This window comes from Camelus bactrianus, chromosome 14, assembly GCF_048773025.1.
Source record: "Camelus bactrianus isolate YW-2024 breed Bactrian camel chromosome 14, ASM4877302v1, whole genome shotgun sequence".
In the NCBI taxonomy this organism is placed as follows: Eukaryota; Metazoa; Chordata; class Mammalia; order Artiodactyla; family Camelidae; genus Camelus; species Camelus bactrianus.
In genome coordinates, this window is record NC_133552.1 from 3,880,435 (window position 1) to 3,893,784 (window position 13,350).

Here is a 13,350-nt window from a genome sequence, read left to right on the forward strand (position 1 = left end):
AAGGGAAGAGGGGCACCAGGGACAGTGACTTTTAAGGTATTTTGTCCTCTAAGAGTCCGTAACTCTAAATCTTTAAATTTGGGATTTTCGGAAAGGCAGTGCTACTACACAAAGAAAATTGAACGCAAGGTACGTGCTGATTAAACACAGGCACGTATGGAATGCTGTCCTACACACATAAGATACGTTCTGGGAAAATCTCTTTGGAGAAGAAAAGTGAGCAAAAGCAGTAAGACAATTTCCAAAGTATATACTTCTATTTCGCAAACGTATTTTAGGAAAAAAGGAAAAAACACACAAAACCCCACAAGCACAAATAAACCAACTTTAATAGATATTATTTTGTATTTATATAGCGCCTTCTTCAAGAACCTTAGATGCTTTACAGACATTATATCTAATTAATCCCCACAACAACCCTGTGAGGTAGGTGTTACTCCCATTTTACAAGATTGGGAGACTGAAGCACAGAGAGGGTAAGTGACTTGCCCAAGGGCACACAGGCTAAATTCACTGAAGAGCCAGGACCTGAGTGCTTTAGCCTCCCAGCTCCCAGGTAAACACCTCATGAGAGAATCTTTAATGAAAAGTATCTTCAAAGGAAGTATCACGAGTAGTATGTTATGAAGGTGAGGTCTTCCTACTGCCGTCAAGGAAAGAAAACACCCTACACTGATGGTTAGAGGCAACAAGACCCATATATTACACACCCCCTTCCCTTTGCCTAAAGTCTCACAGCTCCTGTCTTGAGCAATCTTCTCAAGTTTCCAAGACAGAAGCCGTGTGACTTAGAAGCGAGACTTAATTTAGAATATTTACTTTCAGTTATGATAATTTATAGAAATTTTTCTTCCAATATACAAAATATGGGACAGCCATCCCAACAAACATGTACACCGCTAGACAGCACTCAGCCACCATGCACAACGAGACCCGCCCCTCCTTCCCGGCAGTCAACCTCCACACAGCCTCGCGGCGCGCTCTCTGTGGGCCACTTGCCTTCCTTACTGTATCTACATCCCCCCCCCAACCCTAACCCTATATATTTTTAAAGTATACTGAGTTTCTGATAAACTTCAAAACATTTTACGTAGATGCAGCTGCACCAAGAGTAAAAAGTAAATTGGGAACCATCACCCCAGAGCCCCTCCCCCGACAGGTCAGACTGTTAAACAAGGTGTAGGTATGAACAGTGTGCGACTACCATGGAACTCAGTAAAAATGCTATAACTTGCTTTAATAGAAAATTTAACCTTGGATTTTACTTTACTGTATATATATTTTTAATGTGAAATGTAAAAACAAACAGCACAGTATCCCAATGCTGTACCTTTATGCAAATGACTTCATCTATCTTTCTCACACGTGCTGCAGCCCCAGTGCAAGTGAAAACTGGTTCAGCTTCCCGTACTCCTCACCTCTGTACTGAAACAAAGCTTCCAATTCCAAGGCAATTTTAAGCCCTCAAAATAAAAAATGCATCCATCTCTGCAGCTATGACCTTGCCCACACTCTCGGCTGTGATTCTGTGTGTAATGTTGGTATATCTGGTGGGCCACGTGGTTTGTACAAAACCAGTCCAGCCGGGGTAAGGCTTTAGAAACTGTATCTTAAAAAGCAATCTGTCAAAATACATCATATTTTTCTCCCGGCACATCTGTTTAGACAGCCCAATTAGCTAAGTGACCCTGTTGAAGATCTATTCACGGAACGAATAGGTGAAGTCATTTCCTGAGCTAAAAGATACAGATAATAAATGTTAATAATAGCAGCAGACAAAACATTCTTTTTTGTTGTTTGTTTCTGAGATTCAACAGTATTAGTAAAATAAGTTTAGAAAATTACAGCAATTTGAAAAAAAGATTACTGCCTGAAAAGACTTGGATAAAGAACATCGAAGACCTGACTGCTATTCTTTTGACGATATATTCAATTATTTTCTGCAAGTTACACTCGGCCACTGTCAGGCAACTTACTGATGCATGGAAAGGGTCAACTGCAATGGCTGACAGACATTTTACATCACGTATATTACTTCCTCAAACCCCCAACAGAATGAAGGCTTTGCAAACACAAAGTTGAACTTCTGAGCACCCTTCCGGTAAGATTTGTAAAGGTGGGAGGGAGAACAAGGACTTGCTTTCACAGTCCTCCTGGTCAGCCTCGTCAGAATGTCCTCCTCACGGGGTCTGCTAGCTCCGCCGGCGCTGGGGTTAGGAGGGCTCACTGCCTTCCAGGGTAGAGAACACACGGAAACAACCTAACTGCTCTGACAGCGATTTTCAGGACGTGGCCTCAACCTGAAAGAGTGTTTAAGAACCCTCACGGCCCGCCCGCCAGCCCCGCGCCAGGGCTCCTCTGATCGCTCCCACGGCTACAGGGGATTTCTGATAGTTGTTTATTTTACTGAAATTAAAGCAGAATAAAATGACTGACTGACAACTAGGACAAATATTTAGCCAGAGATATCAGTTCCTCCTGAAAAAGAATATTTACCTCCTCTCACTGCAAGTTTTCTTAAAGTAACTTACAATTTAAAATAGAGTTTAAAATTCACCTTAAAAATAGAAACAAACAAAAGGATTAGTTAAACTGACAAAAACTAATAAAAATATGCTCAAACTTACTGACAGAATCGTGGGCACTTCATACAATACTTAGACTCTACCAGTTTTAAGTAAAATAAATAAGGAAAAAAATTATAATTACAAAGCCAGTCTTTCCCCTTGGGGAAACAAAAAGCCACTTTTGACCAATTGTTCCCTAGATATACATACACTGTATATTATTATAAGCTTCTTCAGAGAAGCAAACGTATTTGTCTTCCTGACACTGGATTCTAATACCTGTTAGCTTCTTTACATCAGGAAGGGCAACTGCAAGTGTTGGGCCCAAAAGTGTTTGTGGTTTACGCTTGAAAAGACCACCTGAAACTCCTCCTCTCCGTGTTCAACCCAGGTAAACACGAGCCAAGTGTTCAGTGTCACCTCCCGCAATCATCCGTTCAACCTCGCACAGACTCCTGCTCTTTCCGCGGCACCCCAAGGAGTTCGATCAGTATTGGTGCAATTAAGGAAGAGAAAATGCATGTCGATTACTGGAAGGCTGTTTTACAAGAGGAGCTGGTATCTCTGATTTCGCTTCCTTGTTGCATGGAACTGCGCAGACAGCAAGATACCTGAGCAAATCAATCAACTACCGTGATAGGAAGAGCCTGCCAAGCCACAGCCTTTGCTTTATTGTGTGCAAAGTGTGCCACTGCCCCCTGAGCTTCCTGCATTTCTCTTTGCGTGAAAAATCAGTGCTTGATCCTTTCCCAAACAACCAGAGAAGAAATGAGGCAGAAAGTCTCTCTCCGTCACGGTTCCCTCAGTCCCGGGACTGGTAGAAAAGGATGTAGCCAGACTCAGAGTTCTTTGAGATATCTGAGGTCAACCCGTAGAATTCTTCAATAGCTTGTGCATCTATTTTCTGCAAGGGAAAACACACACATTAGTATAAAAATGACCTCTGTGAACTGCTGAAATCCAGTAAAATCTTCAACATTTCTTAAAATAATGCCTTTCATTTTCTCATTTATAAAACAGCTCTGTACAACCAGAATGGCTAAAAGATGGCTGATTCCCAGTGCTGGCGAGAACACAGAACGAATGGAACTCCTGCATACAGCCGGCAGGGATGTCAAACAGCACTGACACTGGGGAAAACGTTTAGCGTGATTTTCAAAAGCTGAACATTCAGTTACCCTCTGATCCAGTGATTCTAGTCCTAGATATAGGCTGAATTATAGGAAACTATTAATTGTCAACCATTTGGAACCTACAAAAATGGCAATTTCATATGGTCCAATCTAATGTATACCCCAAAAATGAGTGCGTATATCCAGCAAAAGACTCACACAAGGATAATCGAGGTAGTTTTATTTGTAACAGTCAGTAATAGACAGAAAGCCAAATTTCTAACTTGGTACATTTGTACCATTAAATTACAAAATTACAAAGCAGTAAGAAAGAACCACTACTGCAGGCAACAAGAGTAAGAACTGTATTGACATTATGATGAGTGTAAAAAGCTAGACACAAAAGCAGTCACACTGGATGAGCCCACTTATATTCAAACACAGGCAAAATGAATCATAATAATAAAGCTCAAAATAGTGGGTCCCAGGGGGTGGTGGGGAAGGCTCGAAAATGGCGGGTATGGACCAGCAGGAGGAAAAGGGGAGCTTTCTGCTGGGGTGTTGAAAACATACCACATCTTTTTTTGTTTTTTTGGTGGGGGGAGGTAAATTCAGGTTATTTATTCTTAGAGGAGGTACTGGGGATTGAACCCAGGACCTCATGCATGCTAAGCATACTCTCTGCTACCTGAGCTCTACCCTCGCCCTAAAACGTACTACGTCTTGATCTGGAAGGTGGCTACGTGTGTGTGTGTGTGTATACACACGTGTGCATCCACGTGTAAAATTTCAAGTTGTTGCTTAAGATTTGCATACTTTACTGTGTCTTACAGCTCAATAAATTATTTTTAATAATGATTTTTTTTAAACTTGCTCTGTTGTTGAAAGATTTCCCTTCTTTTACTCTAAATGTTTTCAAAGACAGCTGACCATTCCAGCACTAGGACTGGAAGTAAGAAGTAAGAATCATACCACAGTCTGAAGACCCAGACACCTGTCTAACTTTTATCACCTGTCCTGTGCAAGTGAGAAGCTGGTAGAAAAAAGTGAAGAGCAAAATACACACACAACTTCCAAGAAAAATAAGAAATCAGAAAGCTACTTACTTCTACAATGTCGTCATCAAACAATAACCAAAAGTCATGACTCTTAACTATTGCAATATAATGGCCTCGATTGGGACCACTGAAACAAAGAGAAAGAAAAGCTCATTTCACACAGTGTTTACCAATATTTCTCTTCTATGCCCTACATTTCATGTTCTATAAAGGAGAAAAACTCAAACAGATAAAAATACTCCTTTTCTGGTCTTTCCCCCAAAGATTGAGTTACGCGGATGTGAACTGGCGTTCAATTTTAAACACCAAGCAACTGGCTCTCACTTTGAGGGCTACAGCCAGTGTTCTATTTATACAGAGCTACACTATTAATATTCTTTGCTGCCTTTTAAAATTATTATTTTTTGAAGTAATTTTCACATTTGCTTTTATGAAAAATTTAAATAAAAACTTCTAGCATTTTGTGAGCAGAGCATGCTGAATTAAACTACAAAACAAGGCAGGAAGAACTATTTCTGAGTCTTATTCCCTTGGCAATAGTCTTCCTCTTAAGGAAGGATCCCACACGATGCTTGAAAAAGTAAAGATATCGAATCCATGCTTCTGAAATCAAGCTTGAACTTCATAAACTTCTTTAAACAAAAGACTTTTTTTAGTATTATTAGTGCTATACTTAAGTATTTAACCCTTAACACCATTATAATTATTATAATAGCCTCTGAATCTCATTTTAAACAAATCTGGAATACAGAAATACAGAAATGTGTAAAAATAAAGGTGGAATTATTTCTCTTACAAGAAATTCTTTATAAAGAACATGTCAAAGATTGTAATCTCTCCCAGTTTAAGTATGACTCATTATAAAAGCTGATACATTATTTTTATTAAATTATAATTCTATCACAATTTTATTATAGAATTTGAAATAATTTTCAACAAGTTATTCTTTATGATGAATACTATTTTAAAAGTAGCAACCTCAGATACTAGAACAAGCCACCTCCAAGTTTCATATGTCTCAGATCTTTGACCCTGTAGTTGAGTATCTGAGGTGACAAAATGACACAAACAAGAGCACTTTTTCACTACAGAGGAAAATACCTCAAAACTTAAAAAAAAAAAAACAAAAAACAAAGCTTTTAAGCTAAAATAAACCTCTGGTCTGATCATTGCACCAAGGTTCTGTAAGTTATCTGATACTGTTTTCCTCTGCTCAGATGTCATCACTCTTAGTTTAGAAATTGAATGCTCCAAAAATGGAAAAGAAAGGTTATTACTGATGGTAAGAGCCAGGAGCCAGGCTGACACGGACCACGGAGGTGACAGACTAGGGCAGGAACCGACTCCCTCCGTGCTGTGCTGAGCAGAAAGCTGGGGGGTGGCAACTGAGAGGCTGGGGTGTTTTCCGTTGGAGAAAACAAGCTGTTAGTACAAGCTCCCCCAAACCCAGGGGAAAGCCGGAGGGCCCTGTTTCAAAGTTATTACAGGAAATTCTGAATAGTCAAGGAGGACTGCGTGTTCCAAATATAAACGCTATTCCGGTCTGAGAATTTTTTGAGCTATTTTATAAGTTAAGATTTACAGAGTGAGACAGTACACTAAACTGGCTAGCAGGAAATAAACACACGGATTCATAAAACTAGAGAACTTGACTTTGAAGATTATCTCCAAAGCGTTTTTAGTGTTTTTCACAACCATTAACATGATGAATATACCCAATCAATCTCAGAAATCACTGATTTTGTAAAATTTCTTTAAGCAGCATTGCTTTGTTTTGTTTTGTTTTGTTTTTTTACCGACAATCAAGAAAAAAAAGGAAATGAAAAACAGGACTTAAAAATTCTCAGAGTAATATTTAAATAATAAGAATAAAACATCAAGCCCAGACAATAACACACTATATTCATATATAAAACTTAGAAGGAGGAAATGGTAAGATGTTTCCTATCTGAAATAAACTTATCTTAGTGTGACAGCACTGAAGGATACAAGACCCCTGAAAGGCCCACACTGAGTCCCCGTGAGTGTCCTGAACGCGCACTGCCCTGCGACCCAGCACCCCCCCCCGACGAGCATCTGCGCCCGCAGACATCCTTGCGGCCTCACAGCATCCACCCCCCCACCAGCATCCACCCCGCCACTGAGCATCGGCGCCCAGGAGCAGCCGCCCGCCCCCCCCAGCACCCCGTACCTTCCACAGTGAACCACGACGGCAACGAGGTCGTACATTCTGTCAGGATTGGTTGCGTCGCCTGAAGTGTTAAATAGACGAAGTTCTAAAGGAAAAACTACTCGGTAAGAAAGTTTTGTGTATCGATGAAGTTGATCCATGTATTTAAATCTTTTCAGATGCAGAGCTAAAATCATGGGCAGCTTTTTAACTTTCATCCTATTAAAATAGACATGAAAACAGAATTTCACATGAGACATTCGCCATGTCCTTAAAAGAACTGTCAAACTTTATGATTCAGCTGACAGCTGATGGTCAGTTTTAACAGCCCAGCACTGCCCACTTTTGCATATTTCCACCCATTACTTTTACACTGGGAAAGCAACACTCCACAAGTCTTCAGATGACCCCCAAACCATCATCACCACCAAAGCACATCATGTGAGGCAGCACTCGGGGCGGCTCTGCACAGTCGGAGCGGGACAGTCCTCTGTGGAGAAATCTGCATTTCTGACATACGGGTCCCTTACACTAAGGCTAAATGCACGTGAAGCCGATGGCTGGTGGAGGAAAAACCAGCGCCTGAAAGCTGCTAATTCCTTTGGATGTGAGGGGAGACTGGGATCCATCTGTCCTATTCATCTGTATCATTCTGAAGACTGAGAACAGCAGACAGCGAGAAAAGCATTAAAGACCGTCCCACTGAAGGCATCTGTTTGCCAGAGGTAAGACACAGCTCCCCCCTACAGGTGCTGCCTGCATGGGTCCTGGAACAGCCTGGAGCCCTTCCAACTGCCCCTCCCGGGAGGCCTTCGCTGCCCCACCTCACCTCACAAGTCTCCCCTCAGAAGACTCAGCTCACACGTTCTACCTTCTGGTGCAAGTAACTGTTCTCCACCCTCTGTCCGCACTTCGCAGATCCACTCTGTATCTGCGCAGTTTATTACACTACAAAGTACCTAGATGATCATGGGTCTTTCTCTTCTCTCAGGGCCGGGACTCTGGGCGGACAGCAGCCATCTCTTTCATTCTATTTCTCCACTGTGAGCAATAGGCCTGGCACATAGCAGGTACTTGACGAACACTGCAGAACTGAATCCTGTATTTGCTCAGTGGAGCAAAACACTTTTCATAATTTATAAAATGAAGTTTACTAAGCTACTGCCTCTAATAAAGAGAAAAAAACTATTTTATAGCATTATTCTAAATCTGCCTCCTACAGATCTTAAATGTGGTGGGGCCCCTGATTATTCCAGAAGGATTCACTAGTCCATGAACCTGGCCTCTGGAAAACATTAGTGAAAATAAACGTAAACACTCAGTCACTCCTGGAAAGCGACCCAGCAATACGAATTCAGAGCTTGTGCAGAAGGAGAAAAGGGAAGCCGATTTCCTGCTCCAAACACCAGTTCCACTAACACACTGAAGAGCTTATAGGATGCTGGTTTCCTTCCACTCCAACTCACATGGAGAGAGGTTGCCTGAGGGAGCTTCTGATCCCTGTCACTGTTTTGAAAAAAGTGGTCTCAGAAAGTAATGTTTTCTACAACAGACAAATATGTTACAGGAAAAAAAGGGAGGACAGAGAACTTTTTTTGTTTTTAGTTAAAGTTTGAATTAGACATTGATTTTTACCTTCTGTAAACTGACTTATAAATCCATTTTCTATTTAGATTTGTTAAATGGCACTTATCCACTACACAATGATTAAAATTGGGATGAATTTATGATACACATTTTCTGGTTTTTATATCTTTAAAACAATAAGGTGTACTCATTTTGCACTCTAATATAAGATGTGTTTACCTTTCTCAATAATACCTAATTATAATTTTAAACTATTTTTAAAAAGTAGAAAGATGGAAAAAGACAAACACTAACGGCCAGCTGAGCTGGCTTTGGCTGATGTTAATATCGGGCAAAGGAGAACTCAACAAGAGTGTTACCATAGGTAAAGGACATCCCATAATGATAAAGGCCAATTAATCAAGAGGACATAATCTTAAAAGTACATGCTCCAAATAAAAAAGCCTCAAAATCTGATGGAATTAAAGAAATAAACAGATAAATGGACAGAGTTAAAGTCTTTTACAGATTTCTCTCACGAACAAAAAATCAGGACTAGGGAAGCTACGAACAACCAAATGATGGATCTAATCAACATTTATGGAACATTCCATCTCAAACTGAAGGATGCAAGCTCTTCTCAAGCACAACTGGACATACCAATGTACTGGACAATGAAAGAAGTCTCAACAAATTCCAGAAGACAGAAATCACAGAATATGTTCTCTGACAAAAATAAAAAACAGAGAATATCTATAAAACCCCTGAAATACAGAAACTAAGCTATATACTTCTAAATAATCCACAAAGAGAAAAAATCACAAGGGAAATTGAAACAGATGTTGAAATGCATAATGCAAATATGACACGTTAAAATTTGTGAGGACACAGCTAAAGCAACATTTAGAGGGAAATTTATAGCTTTAAACATTTAAATTAGAAAAGAAAAGGTTTAAAATCTAAGTTTCCACCTTAAGAAGCCAGGAAAGAAGGGGCTAAAACTCAAAGTACACAGAAATAATAAACTAACAAAAGGGAAACAAATCAATGAAATTGAAAACAAAAATAGAGATTCACAGCATTAAAAGCTATAAAATTCTAGCAAGGGTAATCAAGGAAAAGAGAAAACACACATAGTATCAGAAATTAAAGATAGGCTGTTACTACAGATTCTGAAGTGCTTGGGAGACTATTCAGCTTAAATAAAAAGGAATGAAATGTTGATACATGTAACTACTTGAACACATCTCAGGGGATTATGCCCAGCGAAGAAAGCCAATCTCAAAAGTTAACATACTACGCACACACTGCAAGATACCATTCACATGGCACCCTAACATGACAACACCACAGAGACGGAGCCCAGACGCGTGACTGCGGGGGGGGGGGGGGGGCGGGGGCAGCAGGGGTGCTGCGTGTGGCTATTTAACAAGGGAGATGGGACAGCCCTTACCTTGACTGCCATGGTGGTCACATGAACCCGCATGGGATACAACGGCACAGAACTACACACACACATGTGCACACACACATGAGCAAGACTGGTGAACCGTGAGTAAGGCCTATGGGCTGGAGCGAGGCCGGTTCCCTGGCTCTGGTCTTGTCCCATCCTCATGCAAGATGACGCCCGTGGGGGACTCTGAGGAAGGTGGTACACTTATCTCCTGACTTCTCCCTGTGCCACGTTTACAACTTCCTGTGACCCTAACTCATTTCAAAATAATAAGTTAAAAAATAAAGAAAGCAAGCTATAAGGAAATATTATGAATAACTTTATATTAGATAACTTAGATAAAATGGACAAATTCCTTCAAAAAACACAACTCACCAAAACTAAAGCAAGAAACAGCAAGGTGGGGGAGGATACAGCTCGAGTGGCAGAGCGCGTGCTTAGCATGCATGCGCTCCTGGGTTCAACCCCAGTACCTCATTAAAAAATAAATAAATAAACCAAATTACCTCCCCCCTAAAAACAGATAAATAGATAAATAAATAAACAATAGTCCTGCACCCATTTGTAATAAAAAAACCCTTCTTTTCAAAGGAAACAACTGGACCAAATCACCTCCCTGGTGGGTTCTAGCAACATTTAAGAAAGAAAACCTGTCCTGCACAAATTCTTCCATCAAAGAGGAGAAGGAGCGACCCCCGCAGGTCGCTGGGGCCAGCGACCACCCACCACCAAACACGGCGAAGGGCCACAGGCGGGTGAAGCTGCAGAGCAGCACGCCTCCTGACGGTCCACAGACGTGAACTCCCTCAGCAAAACGAGAGCAAACTGAATCCAGCAATACAGACCCACCTGGTGATGCAGTGATAATTATACTAAGTGTACTGATAATGTTTTTCCTCAAGTTGTTTTGAAAAATCAGTAACAGTAAAAATAAAGCAGATTTCTTTATACTTCCTAAAATTAACAAAGTAATAATAAACATGTAAGGGGCATTTAAAAAAATTAGTACAGCATAGGTTTCCTCCCAAAGAAAAGCACCATCACCCTAACTTAAATTTCCCAGAAATGTTAGCTCTCTGCATCAACCGTATGCTGAGCAATGCGATTTTTAAAAACAAGCTTGTCTTCTTCCAACCTAATCAGAGTATCTGTCATGAGGCCAGGTTTCAAACTCAAATGACTGCAGCGGCACCACAATGGGGTGGAGGGAGAAGGGCGACGAGGAAGCAGGTGTTCCTACTCCCCGGAAGCAGACCCTGAGCCCAGACGTCTGCCTGGGATTTACCAAGGCGGTGCTCCTGGGGCGGGCGTCAGTCTCCTGCCTCAGGCACCACCCACCCAGGGCAGCTTCAGCTGAGCCCCACCGGGAAACCCCGGACTACGAGCTTCCCTGCAGATGTCTCTGCAGGCTTCAGACTCTGCTTAGAAAGACCTGCTTGCACGGGTGGCCCTCGGCTGGCATCTGGAAGTGTGATCTGGGGAGTGCGCCCACTGTCCCCCAACTGGGACAGGACTCTTGGAAGCTTGCTGGCTTCCCTCTGCTGACTGTACTCCTCACCTTTCCCTGTAAGAAATCCTAGCCGTGAGCACGACTGTACATGCTGAGTCCCGAGAGTCCTTCTAGTGTATCACCAAATCCAGCACCGAGTGGTGCTGGGGACCCGACACAGGACAAAATTGTGCACCATTTAAACAAGAACACAGCACCACTTTTGTGTGACTTGGCCCCAAACACACAGCTTGAACCTGATCATAAGAAAACATGAGACGAACCCAAAGAAAGACATTCTGCAAAATAACTCATCGCTTTCAAGTGTCAAGACAAAGAAAGTCAAGAAGAGACTACAGAACTGTCCTGATATAAGAAGACTAAAGAGACATGAATGCCAGATGCCGCCTGTGGGTCGGGATGGACATTTTCCTCTACAGAGGATGCTCCCGGGACATCTGGGGAGACTAAAAGAAGGCCTGCGGTCCCAGGAACACGTCAGTGCTGCTTCCTGGCCTGGATGGACAGGGTAAGGGGAAAACTTCCTTGCTGGCAGCAAACAGCTGCCGAACGTCCACGGTCACGGGCAACATGGCAGGAACTCCCGCTCAAACGGCTTGGGGTAAAAGAGTGCTCCTGGCGCTGCCCACGCAGCCTTTCAGAGTTTGACGTTGTTTCAAAATAAAAAGTAAAATAATCAGGATGAGGAAGAAGAGTCCATTTCCCGACACCAAAACACAGTCTTTGTAATAGTATCCTAAGAGGGGGCACAAAATCCCATGCAGGAACGGGGGGAAACGGGCTGGGGGCTGAGCAAAGTGCTTTCCCCTCTTCCTTCCTCGCCGAGAAGAAGTTCACATAATCAGGGAAGCTTCAAAGCAAGCATTTGAACTGTGCTGGCTTATGCAGAAAATCACCCGAGGGCACAGAGCTGGATTTTGTTTATCCAGTTATTACCTAAGGAGTCCTAACTGCTGGTGATACAGTGAAGCACGTTACTCATGTAACCGCCACAGTTCCCTTCCAGCTGGAAAAGCCCGTCTACACATCCACTGCCAAAGAATCACCATAAATTTCAAAAACACTCAGTTACCGTTTGTGTGCTTCCTGTTTGCTGCGACATTCTTCACAGTAATATTTGTATTCACTGCAGAGAGTTTCTGTGTTGCTGAAACCTCTGTGTAAAATTCAAAATAAATTAATTTCGTCTATACCAGAAATTTATGATTCATTTTAAAATATTCTAAACCAAATATACTCAGGAACTGTCAAAATAGATAACCCCACACTTACCTTAAGCAGTGAGTAATGGATGTGTTTTGTTCCACGTCAACAGAAAGGTCTAAAAAATCTTCATCTTTGCTGCTTATCTGTAAAAATAGGGAACTACCTTTGATTTCTTGAAACATCAATAAATCACTGACCCAAAATGACAGAATTAAATGCATCCTATTATTAGTAGTAAGTATATAAAGAATTCTGTTTCCTCAAGTGTAAAAGAAAACGACTTGATTTAAGGTACCCAAAAGAACACCAAATAAATGACTCTCCTTTTATGTAGAAGTAAACACCAAAGTGCACCTGTGGCTAATCTTCTTACTGGCAAAGGCAAGTGTGACATGAAATTCCATTACTTCCCCTAATCTGGATATTACGGTAAAGCACAAAACAAACTGTACTATATACACTGATTCTTAAAAACACAGGACAAGACTGAATGGGGGTGTTTGGCAAAGGACATGGTATCTGTACTGTTTTATCACATTTAAGAAAAAAATCTAGCCCAAAATGCCAGACTACAATCTTCACTTATGACCTTCCTTTATCACCCCCCCCTCCAATTTAACGTCTTGTTTGAATTATGGAAAAAATCATCTTGTAAAAAATAACATTACCACTCATTCATTTGAACAGGAGGAGGAGAGAACCTCAGAC

At 41.5% G+C, this 13,350-nt stretch overlaps 1 protein-coding gene across 2 annotated transcripts in view; it reads right to left on the reverse strand.

The window, feature by feature from the left end:
* Positions 1-311: 311 nt before the first annotated feature.
* The window catches only part of USP12 (ubiquitin specific peptidase 12), a 68,614-nt gene continuing 55,575 nt past the window's right edge, over positions 312-13,350 (reverse strand). For both annotated transcript variants that reach the window (XM_074377956.1, XM_045514168.2), the window contains exons 5-9: positions 12,709-12,785; positions 12,509-12,592; positions 6,929-7,126; positions 4,786-4,864; positions 312-3,471 (exon numbers count right to left, since the gene is read on the reverse strand). In XM_074377956.1, coding sequence (XP_074234057.1) covers positions 3,370-3,471; positions 4,786-4,864; positions 6,929-7,126; positions 12,509-12,592; positions 12,709-12,785 — 540 coding nt within the window. In that variant the 3' untranslated portion in view covers positions 312-3,369. The remainder of the gene's footprint in view (positions 3,472-4,785; positions 4,865-6,928; positions 7,127-12,508; positions 12,593-12,708; positions 12,786-13,350) is intronic.